The sequence below is a fragment of the Piliocolobus tephrosceles genome, chromosome 2, assembly GCF_002776525.5.
Source record: "Piliocolobus tephrosceles isolate RC106 chromosome 2, ASM277652v3, whole genome shotgun sequence".
Classification (NCBI taxonomy): Eukaryota; Metazoa; Chordata; class Mammalia; order Primates; family Cercopithecidae; genus Piliocolobus; species Piliocolobus tephrosceles.
Window position 1 is genome coordinate 179,118,178 of NC_045435.1, and position 13,019 is coordinate 179,131,196.

General features: G+C 45.7%; 1 protein-coding gene across 1 annotated transcript in view; it reads left to right on the forward strand.

The window, feature by feature from the left end:
- Window positions 1-725: 725 nt before the first annotated feature.
- CRTAP (cartilage associated protein) overlaps window positions 726-13,019 on the forward strand; it is a 32,986-nt gene continuing 20,692 nt past the window's right edge. The window contains exons 1-3 of the mRNA XM_023214670.2: window positions 726-1,327; window positions 7,090-7,239; window positions 9,820-9,991. Of these exons, the coding sequence (XP_023070438.2) occupies window positions 857-1,327; window positions 7,090-7,239; window positions 9,820-9,991 (793 nt within the window). The 5' untranslated portion in view covers window positions 726-856. The remainder of the gene's footprint in view (window positions 1,328-7,089; window positions 7,240-9,819; window positions 9,992-13,019) is intronic.

The window sequence follows — 13,019 nt, forward strand, 5'->3', positions numbered from 1 at the left end:
CAACCTATCTCAAATGAGTCAGAAAAAAATGTAAACATACAAATGTGGTATAACATTAGCAACTTGTTAATCTTGATGAAGGGTACACAGGAACTTTTCGTACTATTTTTGCAACTTTCTTGTAAATTATTTCAAGATTAAAAAGTTTAAAGATTTTTTTTTTATAAGTGCTGCCACTAACATTCCATCCATATTTTTTGATGCACACGCGCAAGCTTCTCCAGCATATTCCACAGAATGGTGTCGCAGATTCACAAGGTGTGCACATCTTCAACCTGACTAGCTATACAGTTTACAAAGTGCCACTGACGTCCTTATTAATTTCATTTTTGCACTGTCTTTTTCTCTCACTAAAATTTAAGGTTGTGCAGTGCTATTAAAAGTGCAGCCCGTGAGCCCGCAGCATTAGCCTCACCAGGGTGCTGGTTAAACATACAAATCCTCAGACCACCCCAGACTTTCTGAATCAGAAACTCTGGGGGAACAGCCCGGGAATCTTCGTTTTCACAAACCTTCAAGCGACTATAAAGACTGTAGATTATATAGATCGTAGGGCCACGTCGGTCTTGCGGACGGGTCTCCAAGTGAATGAGCGGCGGCGCCCCATCACACGCATCAGCCTTCGTGAACCAGTGCGCAGCGCAGCGCGCCTTACACGCGCACCCTCTCGGCGCTGGCAGCTGGCGCCCAGATCCCCCGGCTGGGTGGGGAGGGGCGGCCGGACGGGGCGGGCCGGCAGCTGGCGTCCCCGCCCCGAAAGCATTCGGCCGGCCGCGTCTAGCCGTCCTCTTTCCTTTCCTTCTCCCTCCCCTTTTCCCTTCCTTCGTCCCTTCCTTCCTTCCTTTCGCCTGGCGCGATGGAGCCGGGGCGTCGGGGGGTCGCGGCGCTGCTGGCGCTGCTGTGCGTGGCCTGTGCGCTGCGCGCCGGGCGCGCCCAGTACGAACGCTACAGCTTCCGCAGCTTCCCACGGGACGAGCTGATGCCGCTCGAGTCGGCCTACCGGCACGCGCTGGACAAGTACAGTGGCGAGCACTGGGCTGAGAGCGTGGGCTACCTGGAGATCAGCCTGCGGCTGCACCGCCTGCTGCGCGACAGCGAGGCCTTCTGCCACCGCAACTGCAGCGCCGCGCCGCAGCCCGAGCCTGCCTCCAGCCTCGCCAGCTATCCAGAGCTGCGCCTCTTCGGGGGCCTGCTGCGCCGCGCGCACTGCCTCAAACGCTGCAAGCAAGGCCTGCCAGCCTTCCGCCAGTCCCAGCCCAGCCGCGAGGTGCTGGCGGACTTCCAGCGCCGCGAGCCCTACAAGTTCCTGCAGTTCGCCTACTTCAAGGCAAGTCCGCCTCGCCCCGTCCCGGGCCCCGGCCCCGCCCCTGACCCAGCCTCCAGGCCTTGGCCCCGCCCCTGCGCCCTGGGCCGCGTTGCAACGCCAGTTCTAGACCTGGCTCCCTCCCACCCAGCCCCGCCAAAGGTCTCCCTCCAAATTCTGCCTCCTTCTTCATCTCAAGTAAAGATGAAAATGCCTTTTTTGAACGGTAGCTCTAAGGCAGAGAATATGTACACAGAACGCAGCGCAGCGCCAGGCACCCAACAAAGTGCCTGATAAATGTTCTCTGTTATTTGAGGGCAGACGCCTCTTTTATGTATATACCATTAAAGCCAGTCGCCTTTTTTCTCAAGTGAGCGGTGACTTGCGATAATAAAGCAGAAGACCTGAGGAGCCGACGAGTACCTTTTATTTTTATTTTTTGTTGAGACGGGGTCTCACTGTCGCCCAGGCTGGAGTGCAGAGGCGCGATCATGTCTCACTGCAGCCTTCACCTCCTCAGGCTCAGGTGATCCTCAACCGCAGCCTCCTGAGTAGTTGGGATTATAGGCGCACACAACCCCACCTGGCTAATTTTTTTGGTATTTTTTGTAGTGACAGAGTTTCGCCACGTTGCCCAGGCTGATCTCGAACTCCCGGACTCGAGTGATCCTCCCACCTCGCCTCCCAGAGTTCTGGGATTACAGGCGTGAGCCATTGCGCCTAGCTGACTAGTTCTTTTTAAAGAGAATGAAATTGAGGCCAGGGAAGAGCGGGGACTCCTTGCAAGGACACATCCCTGCTTAAAGGCGAACTCTTGCACCGTGAGTCATCAGGATTGGCCCTCTCCGCTGTTTCTTTCATCTAGAATTTAACACAGTTCACTGCCTCCTTTTAATGGCTGCTTAAGTTCTCTCTGTGCTTGCTGACTAAAAATAGCCACAAATTGCAGTTCTCTATCCTATGAGTTCTTACTCTGAGGACCCACAAGTTTTAAGAATGGGTCGAATTCCCTGTCACTAGATAAAGAGGCTCTAGCTTGGTGGGTCTTCACAGAGTTTGGCTAAAAGAGCCCTCCCAAAGCCCACTTTCTACTTTCTCTGAGAAAGATTTTAAAAGGAATATATTGTGTTTATTTTAATAACTACAAAAATAGATTCATGGCATATTCTAGACTCTTGAGGTAGAAGGTTTTTCTTGTTTTTAAACTTTGTTTTCAGTCTCTGGACTGCAAGATCTGTTTTTCATATTTCCATCGAGACAGAGCCACGTGTATTTTGTATTTATATGAGCAATAAAATAACACAAAACCCCGAAGAGGAGAAAAGCTGGGTTACTTCTATACTTCTATGCTTAGTTACAGTTTTATATAAAATACCAATTTTGTGACTGTTTGTTCTGGCAATTAAAAAATAAGCAGTTTTAAAATAGAAGCAGGGAGTGAGATGAATAGTAAAATTCCAGACTGTTGAAAATGAGGGCTGGTTCAAACGAAGCATCATTTTTTAAGCTAAAAATGACTTATCTAATTCTTTTTTTGTATAGCTTTTGGCAAATATGGTCTGAACCAAATTTAGGTCACATAATCAAGAGGAAAACATTTTATTTTTAAACCTAGAGAATACTAGAAGCTCTGATTTCTTTAATATACAGATGAATTTGAACAAGTGATACAGGGAGGAGGGGAAAAACATTTTACTCAATGTGACCATAAGGCATGGGTTTTCTCCTTCATGATGGTGGCCCCAAAAAGTTGGGATGCTCATAACTTCTCTTCAAAACCCTTTACAGGTCTTGTAACAGTCACTTAGTTGAAGGTCTGTAAAATATCTATCCGCTTTTTTTTGAGACACAGTTTCACTTTGTCACCCAGACTGGAGTGCAGTGGCACGATCTTGGCTTACTGCAACCTCTGCCTCCAGGGTGCAAGTGATTCTTGTATCTCAGCCTCCTGAGTAGCTGGGATTACAGGCATGTGCCACCACGCCCAGCTAATTTTTGTATTTTTAGTAGAGATGGGGTTTCACCATGTTGGCGAGGCTGGTCTCGAACTCTTAACCTCAAGTGAGCCACCGGCCACCCGAAATGTTGAGATAACAGACTGGGATTTGAGCCACTGTGCCTGGCCATCATCTTAACATTTTGAGATCTCTTAGAGGGCAGGAAAAAGCTAAGAATTTTATTGATAAACCTGAATGTTACTTAATTATTTCAGTGCAAGATATAACTGAAAAAGTAATTTTTGGTGGAGATATTGTATGATTTATTTTTTCTCAATGATGTTTATGGCCTAGCATGATGGCTCATGCCTGTAATCCCAGTACTTTGGGAGGCCAAGGTGGGAGGATCTCTTGAGCCCAAGAGTTCAAGACCAGCCTGGGCAATATAAAGAGATCTCATCTCTACAAAAACATTAAAAAATTAGCTGGGTATGGTGACGTGCCCCTCTAGTTTCAGCTACTCAGGAGGCTGAGGCTAGAGGATCGCTTGAGCCCAGAAGGTCAAGGCTGCAGTGAGCTGAGATCTTACCACTGCACTCCAGCCTGGGTGACAGAACAAGACTCTTGTATCAAAAAAAAAAAAAAAAAAAGTGATGTTTATGTGTTTAAACTCTGTTTATGGATAGAGAGGAAAAGATGGGTGGCAGGCACATACATTCTACCTGGCACCTGAAGGCTGGAGATCGATATGGAGGTAGCTAGTGCACTGTGGTGGGACATGGGTAAATGTTACTCTGCGGTTTGAATTGCAGTTCTCTGTTTCAGTGATTAAGGAGAAATGCCTCAGTGGATAACCGCAATAGCAGTGGTGGGTTCCGACTGCCAGAGGGAGGCGAGGAGGCTTGCATATGTGCTTTTGTAGAAAAGGGCCATGCTACTGGTGTGCAGCCTCAAGGGCATCATAGGTTTCTCATCACCAGTCTGCTCTAGGTCCATGTCATTAGCTTTCTTTGGGTTCTCTTCATAACTACCATCTTCCATGAAAAACTCATTTTTTCCATAGGCCAAGTAAAAAGTAGGCCCAAGCACTTCATCAAATCCTTAATGACTGTTGAGCTCTGACCTGGATGGAGAACACTGACTCACAGGCCCTCTTACCCTAGGCCTTGCCTGGCAGTGGCCTCTAATCTCCCCAGAACCACAGGGCCTGCCTCTGTGTCATGGCTGATTTAGGGTGGCTCATGCTGGTGACTGTCTCAGGAATCCAAGGCAGGGTGGTTCCCCACATCTCTACCACCTTCTCCAAAATCTGCCTGGGGTCTGTCAGAGGTTTAGCAGCCAAGATATGTCTCCATGTTCCAGCTGCAGAACCTGAGTTGAAGTAAATAAAATCACTCTTTTCTCTTCAGGAAGAGTTTCCGTTTTGTAAAACTCACATCCTAAGTTAGAGGTCGTAAAAATCCTCCTCTGTGCCCCTCTTTGTTTTCTTTCTTTCTTTGAGTTGAAGTCTTGCTCTGTCACCCAGGCTGGAGTGCAGTGGCGCGATCTCAGCTCACTGCAACCTCTGCCCCCCGGGTTCAAGCGATTCTCCTGCCTCAGCCTCTCAGGTAGCTGGGATTACAAGCACCTGCCATTGCGCCCAGCTAATTTTTGTCTTTTTAGGAGAGACAGGGTTTCACCATTTTGGCCAGGCTGATCTTGAACTGCTGACCTCGTGATCCACCCACCTCGACCTCCTAAAGTGCTGGAGGCATGAGCCACTGCTCCCGGCCTCTATGCCCCCTTTCTAACTGCTCCTCTGAGAATTAGCAACTCTAATTTCATTTGCAAATGCTTTAAAAGGCAGCATTGATACCCTCTCCCTTCCTTCTAGCTGAAATCCAGCCTTTTTCCAGCCAGGAGTGTGAAGCTTTCTGTAGGGCTGTTTTAAAGGCGGCCCTGCCACAAACCACTAATTGGCATTCCCAAAACATCAGCATTGACATCTGGGAGTCTGCCCTCATCACCACCCACCACTTCTCTGATGTGGCTACTGCCATTGTCTCATAATGACGTGGTTCCAATTCTGGGGCAATTCGGTCCAGATATATGCCATCCTATGACTCTTAGAAATCTAGGGTATACCAAATATTCCTTTATTTTCTCTGTCTAAACCGAATTCCCTAATTCCTGCCTCAGAGCGGCCCTCTGGATTGGCTGAGTCTCTGTGCATATGCACAGGTGCCTGCCCTTCTCCCTACCAGGTTGTGCCAAGAGTCCATCAGCGTGGGGGGCCCTCTGGTTGGTGGTCATGCGTCCCCACAGGGAGGCCTCTGCATCCCTATTTGCCTGCCCTCCTGAGACCCCCCATAACATACCGGTTCTCCCTGAGGAGTTCTGCTGTCTTGGACACTGCCGATAAGTGCCAGCCCTGAAGCTCTGGGGCCCACAGGCCTGCTGCTCCCACAGATCCCAAGGGAAACTTTTTTCCTAGTCTGGGAGATTCCCTTTCTCCCTCTTCTTCTTCCAGGCCAGTCAGCTTCTTCCTGCAGCTCCTCCCTAATTTCTTTCTTTCCTCAAACCTGCCAGGTTCTTTCGTCAGGACAGGCTTTTTTCAAATGAATAATTTGCTGGTGCTGACCAGACCCCTACCTTCCCTGAGGCGGTGAAACTCAGAATCATTGGCCCGCATTCAATGGAGAGAAGACTGAGGGGAAAAGAGAGGAAAATATAAATTAATTTTATTATATTTTATGGTCGTAATGTCATTATGTTCAAATCACAGACACTCATCATGTCCTGCCTTGTCCTGAGGACAGTGTGAGGCACTGGGAATCCAGACAATGAATGACACACAGCTGGGTCCCCCGAGGATCATAGTCTGATGGGGGGAGATAGACATACCAGCTGAGATTGCAGGGTGGCGTGAAACGTGGGAAGACAGAACCCAGAACTAACACAACAGAGAGGCTTTTAATTGAGGCCACTAGGAGACAGGGAGAACTTAACAGAATATATGGTCCATGCAGCTGGGGATTTTTTTTTTCCTGTTTTGCTTATTGTTATAGACCCACATCCTAGATGTGGTGCTCTTGTAATATGACATTTATTTGCTGCGTGAATGGATGAATAAGTGAGGAGGTTAGCAGAAGGTCTGTGGGGGATTTGGGAAAACAATGTATTTGTCAAGTTTCCAGTGGGAAAGATTTGGTGCAGTCATGCTGGGTAATTGGAGGAAAGTTTAAGAAGGTGGTTCTTTACAAAGGCGTGTGCAGTACATGGAAAATCCACAGGGATAGTGTTGGGCCCCAGGGCTGGTAGCAGTGGGATATGACCACCCCTAGGCCAAAAGGGGCAGGGGAGAGAGCAATGATTGAAACCAGGAAGGAGGGAGACTCTATGGAGAGGGTCACCTTGAGAAGAGCTGTGACCTTCAATTAGGGGACTTAGCAGCCCCAGATGACTGTGCAGGGAGGGAACCAGGAAATGAAATAATACGACCTTACTCTCTTCCCTTCCTCAGTGTCCTGTTGGGGCTCCTCATGGGTGAACCTCTTTGGAAGGCAGAGGGCGAAGGAGTCTGTTGTTAGAGTCCACACAGGCCAGCCTCCTGGGGCATGGACAGGCGTAGCCAGCGCAGAGTAGATTGGGAAAGGCAGACCGAGGCCATCTACACAGTCGCTTTTAGGAAATCAACACTCATCTCGCAGTGCCTGGACTTGGTCTTGAGGGGCCCCAGAAGTCACGGAACCTTTAGCTGGAAAAGTTATAGCAACACAAAGTTTCTGAAGGCCTGAGCAGATATTCTTGTTTTATAAAAATTACCACTCAGCATCCACGGAGTAGCTTTTATGTTCTTTGTCCTTTTAGGCAAATAATCTCCCCAAAGCCATCGCAGCTGCTCACACCTTTCTACTGAAGCATCCTGATGACGAAATGATGAAGAGGAACATGGCATATTATAAGAGCCTGCCTGGTGCCGAGGACTACATTAAAGACCTGGAAACCAAGTCGTATGAGGTATATTTGGATTTTTACGTGGCAGTTAGTGGCAACCTGGACTGTTAAAGAAATGTCTCTCCATAAGCAGCTACTGATAGCTAAGGACCTCTAGTGATTTTTGGTGACAATAGAAATGATTGACTTTTAGCAGAAAGTGATCCATTTAACAGTGACATTTTGTATTCCGTGATGATTTTAAAAGCCATGTTCCCTTTAAATGCTACATTTTAGAAATATGGTCATTTAATCATTTAGTTTTAAGAGAGTAAAGACATCTTGGAAATCATCTAAAAATGACCAGGAACACAAGAAATAGAAACATAAATCTCCAGTTTTGATGAAATGAGAAGGCATATGTTTTTATATACACATGCACACAAGCATGCCCCAAATATATTAAAGTGGAAAATAAAGATGAGTTAGGAAGGCTGACGTGACAAGAGTAGAGGATACTTAAATCTGCGCATCTACGAAGAAGAGTTTTGATGAGAATTAGTCATAAGAACAACAAGAAGAAAGAAGGATCTTGTCCTTTTGAGCACTCACTATTGTCAAAGTCTTCTGAACTCAGGCACTGGGGGCCTGGGTAGCAAGCAAGGGCAGGGCATTGTTGAAAATGGGAATTTGGCTGGGCATGGTGGCTCACACCTGTGATCCCAGCAGTTTGGGAGGCTGAAGTGGGTGGATCACGAGGTCAGGAATTCAAGACCAGCCTAGGCAAGATGGTGAAACCCTGTCTCTACTAAAAATACAAAAAAAATTAGCCAGGCGTGGTGGCAGGCGCCTGTAATCCCAGCTACTCGGGAGGCTGAGGCAAAGAGAATTGCTTGAACCCAGGAGGCGGAGGTTGCAGTGAGCTGAGGTCGCACCACTGCACTCCAGCCTGGGCAACAGAGTGAGACTCTCCCTCAAAAAAAAAAAAAAAAAAAATCTACCCTCTTTATCTGAGGCCTTAAGCTTGGTGAAAATTCTAGGTCCAAGGTGGGGCCTCAGATACCCCCATTCAGGAAGAGCTGAGAAGGAACTCCAAATGGAGGGTCTCATGCTTATTCAGGGCCTTTCCTGGCCTCTGCAAGTTAGCAGGTTTTGTGTGTATCCAGGATCTCTACTTATTTCTTGGAGACTAAGTTGTTTCCTTGGTCCTAGTTATTTCTCTCTCTCTCTTTTTTTTTTTTTTAAACGAAGTCTCGCCCTGTTGCCCAGGCTGGAGTGCAATGGCACGATCTCGGCTTACTGCCACCTCCACCTCTCGTGTTCAAATGATTCTACTGCCTCAGCCTCCCTTTATTTCTCTTCTAATTGAGTCTAATCAACAATTAGCAGAAAGTCCTTGAAGTTTCCACTATCTGGCACACGGTTGCCCTTCCTAGTAACTAGTGCTGATGTATGGTGGCATTTCTGTTTAACTACTAATTAATTGTTGGAGGAAGTGGGGTGACAGACACCTGCTGATGTGGTTTGTATCTGTGTCTCCACCTAAATCTCATGTTGAATTGTAATCCCCAGGGTTAGAGATGGGGCCTGGTGGGAGGTGATTGGATCATAGGAGTGGATCCTTTATGAATGGTTTAGCACCATCCCCTCTGGGCTGTTCTCATGATGGTGAGTGAGTGAGTTATCATGAGACCTGGTTGTTTAAAAGTGTATAATACTTCCCCCTTTCTTTCTTCCTTCTTCTCTGGCCATGTGAAGTGCTGGCGCCCCGTTTGCCTTCTGCCATGATTGTAAGTTTCCTGAGGCCTCCCCAGAAGCAGAAGCTGCTATGCTTCCTGTATAACCTGCAGAACCATTAAACCTCTTTTATTTATAAATTACCCAGTCTCGAGTGTTTTTTTTTTTTCTTGACAGAGTCTCGCCCTGTCACCCAGGCTGGAGTACAGTGGCACGATCTTAGCTTACTGCCACCTCTTCCTCCTGGGTTCAAGTGATTCTTGTGCCTCAGCCTCCGCAGTAGCTGGGACTACAGGTGTGTGACCACACCTGGTAATTTCTGTATTTTTAGTAGAGATGGGGTTTTGCTATATTGGCCAGGCTGGAGGTATTTCTGTGTAGCAGTGTGAGAACAGACTAATATACCTGCTCTCAAACTTACGTTTTTCTTTTCGTTCCATTTTAAAAACCAGTTTTATTGAGGTACAATTTATTTACAATATATTTATCAATTTTACGTGTATAATGCAGTAAGTTTTGACAAATACATCCAGTCCTGTAACTGCCACCATAATCATGACATAGAATATTTTCATCACCCCTGAACAATTTCCTCTTGTCCTCTTGTAGTCAAGTTTTTGCTGTAACCCCTGACTCCTGGCAGCCGCTGATCTGATCTCTGTCATAGTTTTCCCATTTTCCTTGATTCAGATTATTATGAAGGGCCTGCTACTTTTTGAATTGAACTAAATAAGAAGTGTATCCATCATAAGCAGAGCAGAAAAATCTCGATATAAAGTAACTCACTGATTGACTTCTTTAAGGGTCAGTGTGGCTTCAGAGCTAATGACAGCAAACTTGATGGTGGTCTTGGTTCCCTTTGAGAGTTCACGACTGTCTCCCTTCACACCCAGGAGCGAGCTTCACTAGCTTCTCCGTGCTTTTCAGAGCCTGTTCATCCGAGCAGTGCGAGCGTACAACGGTGAGAACTGGAGAACGTCCATCACAGACATGGAGCTGGCCCTTCCCGACTTCTTCAAAGCCTTTTACGAGTGTCTCGCGGCCTGTGAGGGTTCCAGGGAGATCAAGGACTTCAAGGATTTCTACCTTTCCATAGCAGGTTGGTGGTAGGTCAATAGGCTCGCTACTCGCATGGAATAGTCTTCCTTAGATGTCTGCTCTTTGCCTGCATGCCTTCTAGATGCCTGGAGTGGCCTCTGAGGAACTTTTGAGCATATTTATTAATGGGTAACTAAGGGTAGTCACCACCTGCATAGATAAACCTTTGACTTGGCAAGGGCTTCTAGTGAAATCACTGAGAGAAGGTTCAAGCACAGGCCTGCCAAGGTAGAATTCTGTGTCTGCCCTACTTACAGATTTCCTACAGGCATTTTGCAAAATAAAAATGGGCCCAGGAGCACCTCAGTGACTCACATTACTGAGATAACTCTGATGATGGCGATTTTCCAACACATACAAAGGTAGAATGAACCTTTAAGTGGCCATCACTAAGGTAGCTTTTTGAAATTTTCTTCTCTGGTTATAAAACAATATGTGCTCATTGTAGGAAGTTTGGAAAACACAGAAAGGAAAAATGAAGAAAGGAAGAAAACATAAAACTCTACGCATAGGTAACCCAGATTTCTCTATAGTGCCTAGACGTTTCCCAAGTGCCTTTACTGGGCAGCATCACTCCAGAAACTGGGAAATGGCAAAGGGGCGCGCTTTCCCAAAGTGGTTTGAGAACACTGATCCTAGAACTGTGCCTCCCCGAAACGACTAGATAAGTAAAATCTGGACTGTACCTTGGATAAAGGTATCGTATCTATGCACTTGTTAAATAAGTCTGGGAATGGGCTGAGCACTGTGTCTCCTTCTTGAAGAATCACCGTGCACTTTAATGGTTAAAGGCCTTTAGAAATCCTGCAGTAGAGAGGGTCTTTTAAAGTTATTGAATCCAGGGTTTTCGGTTTTGTTTTTTTTTCAGTCACTTTTTATTCATTAATCTCTTTCTACAAAGTAGGGTTTTTTTTTTTTTGGTCTTAAGAAAACTTTTTATTATGGCAAATTTCAAACATACACAAAAATCAGAGAGAAGAGTAAATAAACCACCACGTACCCATGACCCAACTTCGCGATTGTCAACTCATGGCCACTTGGGCTTCATCTAATTCCCACCTACTTTTCCTCTCTTTTTTTTTTTTTTTTTTGAGACAGTCTCACTCTGTCACCCAGGCTGGAGTGCAGTGGCGCTATCTCGGCTCACTGCAAGCCCCGCCTCCCGGGTTCACGCCATTCTCCTGCCTCAGCCTCCCGAGCAGCCGGGATTACAGGCACCCGCCACCTCGCCCGGCTAATTTTTTGTGTTTTTAGTACAGGCGGGATTTCACCGTGTTCTCCAGGATGGTCTCAATCTCCTGACCTTGTGATCCGCCCACCTCGGCCTCCCAAAGTGCTGGTATTACAGGCGTGAGCCACTGCGCCCGGCCTCCTCTCATGTTATTTTGAAGCTAATTCCAGATGCCATATTATTTCATTTGTAATATTTCAGTATATACCTTTAGAAGGTAAGGACTCTTTGTTTTTTAAACATAACACCAAGCCATTACCCCTGTAAGAATTTTAGCAATCATTATTTGATCTCATCATTAAATACCTAAACAGTATCCCAGTCGTTTCAGAAATGTCATAAATACACATGTGTGCCTTTAATTTACCATTTGTTTGAATCAGGATCCAGTTAAGGTCCATCCATTACAATGGGTTATCTTTTGAAAATTTTTTTACTGGTAAAATATACATAATGTGAACTTTATTATTTTAGCCATCATTCAATGTACACTCCAGTGGCATTGACTACATTCACGTGATTGTGCAACCATCAGCACCATCCATCTCTAGAACTTTTTATGTTTCCCCAAATTGAAACTCTATATGCAGTAACTCCCCATTTCCCCTTGCCCCCAGCCACTGGCAATGACCTTTCTACTTTCTGTCTTCATGAATTTGACTGTTCTACATACATTACATAAGTGGAGTCATACAGTATTTACCTTTTTGTGACTGGCTCATTTCACTTGGCATACTGTCCTCAAGTTTCATCCATGTTGTAGCAAGCTAGTTTTCTTTTACATCTCGTTTAATCCATAGGTTCTTCTGCCGTATCTTTTCTGCCTTGCTGTTGAGAAACCTGCATTTTTGTCCTGGAGAGATTCCCATGGTCTGGGTTTTGCTGACTGTATCCCCATGTTCCTCTGTCTTCTGTATTTCTTGTAAATTGGTGATTGGATGTAGAGGCTTGAACAGGCTCGGTTTGATTTTGTTTTGGGGGTTTTTTTGATGGGAGTCAACTGCTTCATAGCTGATGCTGATGTTTCATCAGGAGGCACATAAGGTCTGCGGTCTCTCTCCATCTATCTTTGATATGGCTAAGATACATATGTATTGTAAATCAAAGGGTATCTGAGACAAGTCTCAATCAATTTAGAAAGTTTATTTTGCCAAGTTGAGGATGTACTTGTGACATAGCCTCAGGAGGTCCTGACAACATATGCCCAAGGTACTCAGGGCACGGTTTGGTTTTATACATTTTAGGGAGACATGAGACATCAGTCAATATATGTAAGATGTATATTGGTTCAGTCCAGAAAGGCAGGACAGTCTGATGGGGGAGGGGGTTTCCAGGTCACAGGGAGGTAAGAGACAAATGGTTGCATTCTTTTGAATTTCTGATTAGCCTTTCACTGAATATGCAATTTACAGGAATAGCCATTTATGCTTTAGTCTGGCTTAGTGAAACAACACAGCAAAGGAAACAATCATATATACATTTGTTCCACATGAGCAGATGGATGACTTTGAGTTCTGCCCGTCCTTTGTCCACAAAACTTCCTTGTGGGCAAATTACAAGAGAGGTTTGTGGCTTTTTTTTTTTTTTTTTTTTTAAATCTTTGTAGCTATCTTATTTAGGAATAGGATGGAAAACAGGTTTGTCCTACGTGGGTCCCAGCTTGACTTTTCCCTTTGGCTTAGTGATTTTGGGGTCCTGAGATTTATTTTCCTCTCACAGTATAGCTATATAGATATTTAGAGTTTCTTTAGTTTTTATTATTATTATTATTTTTTTTTTTGAGACGGAGTCTCGCTCT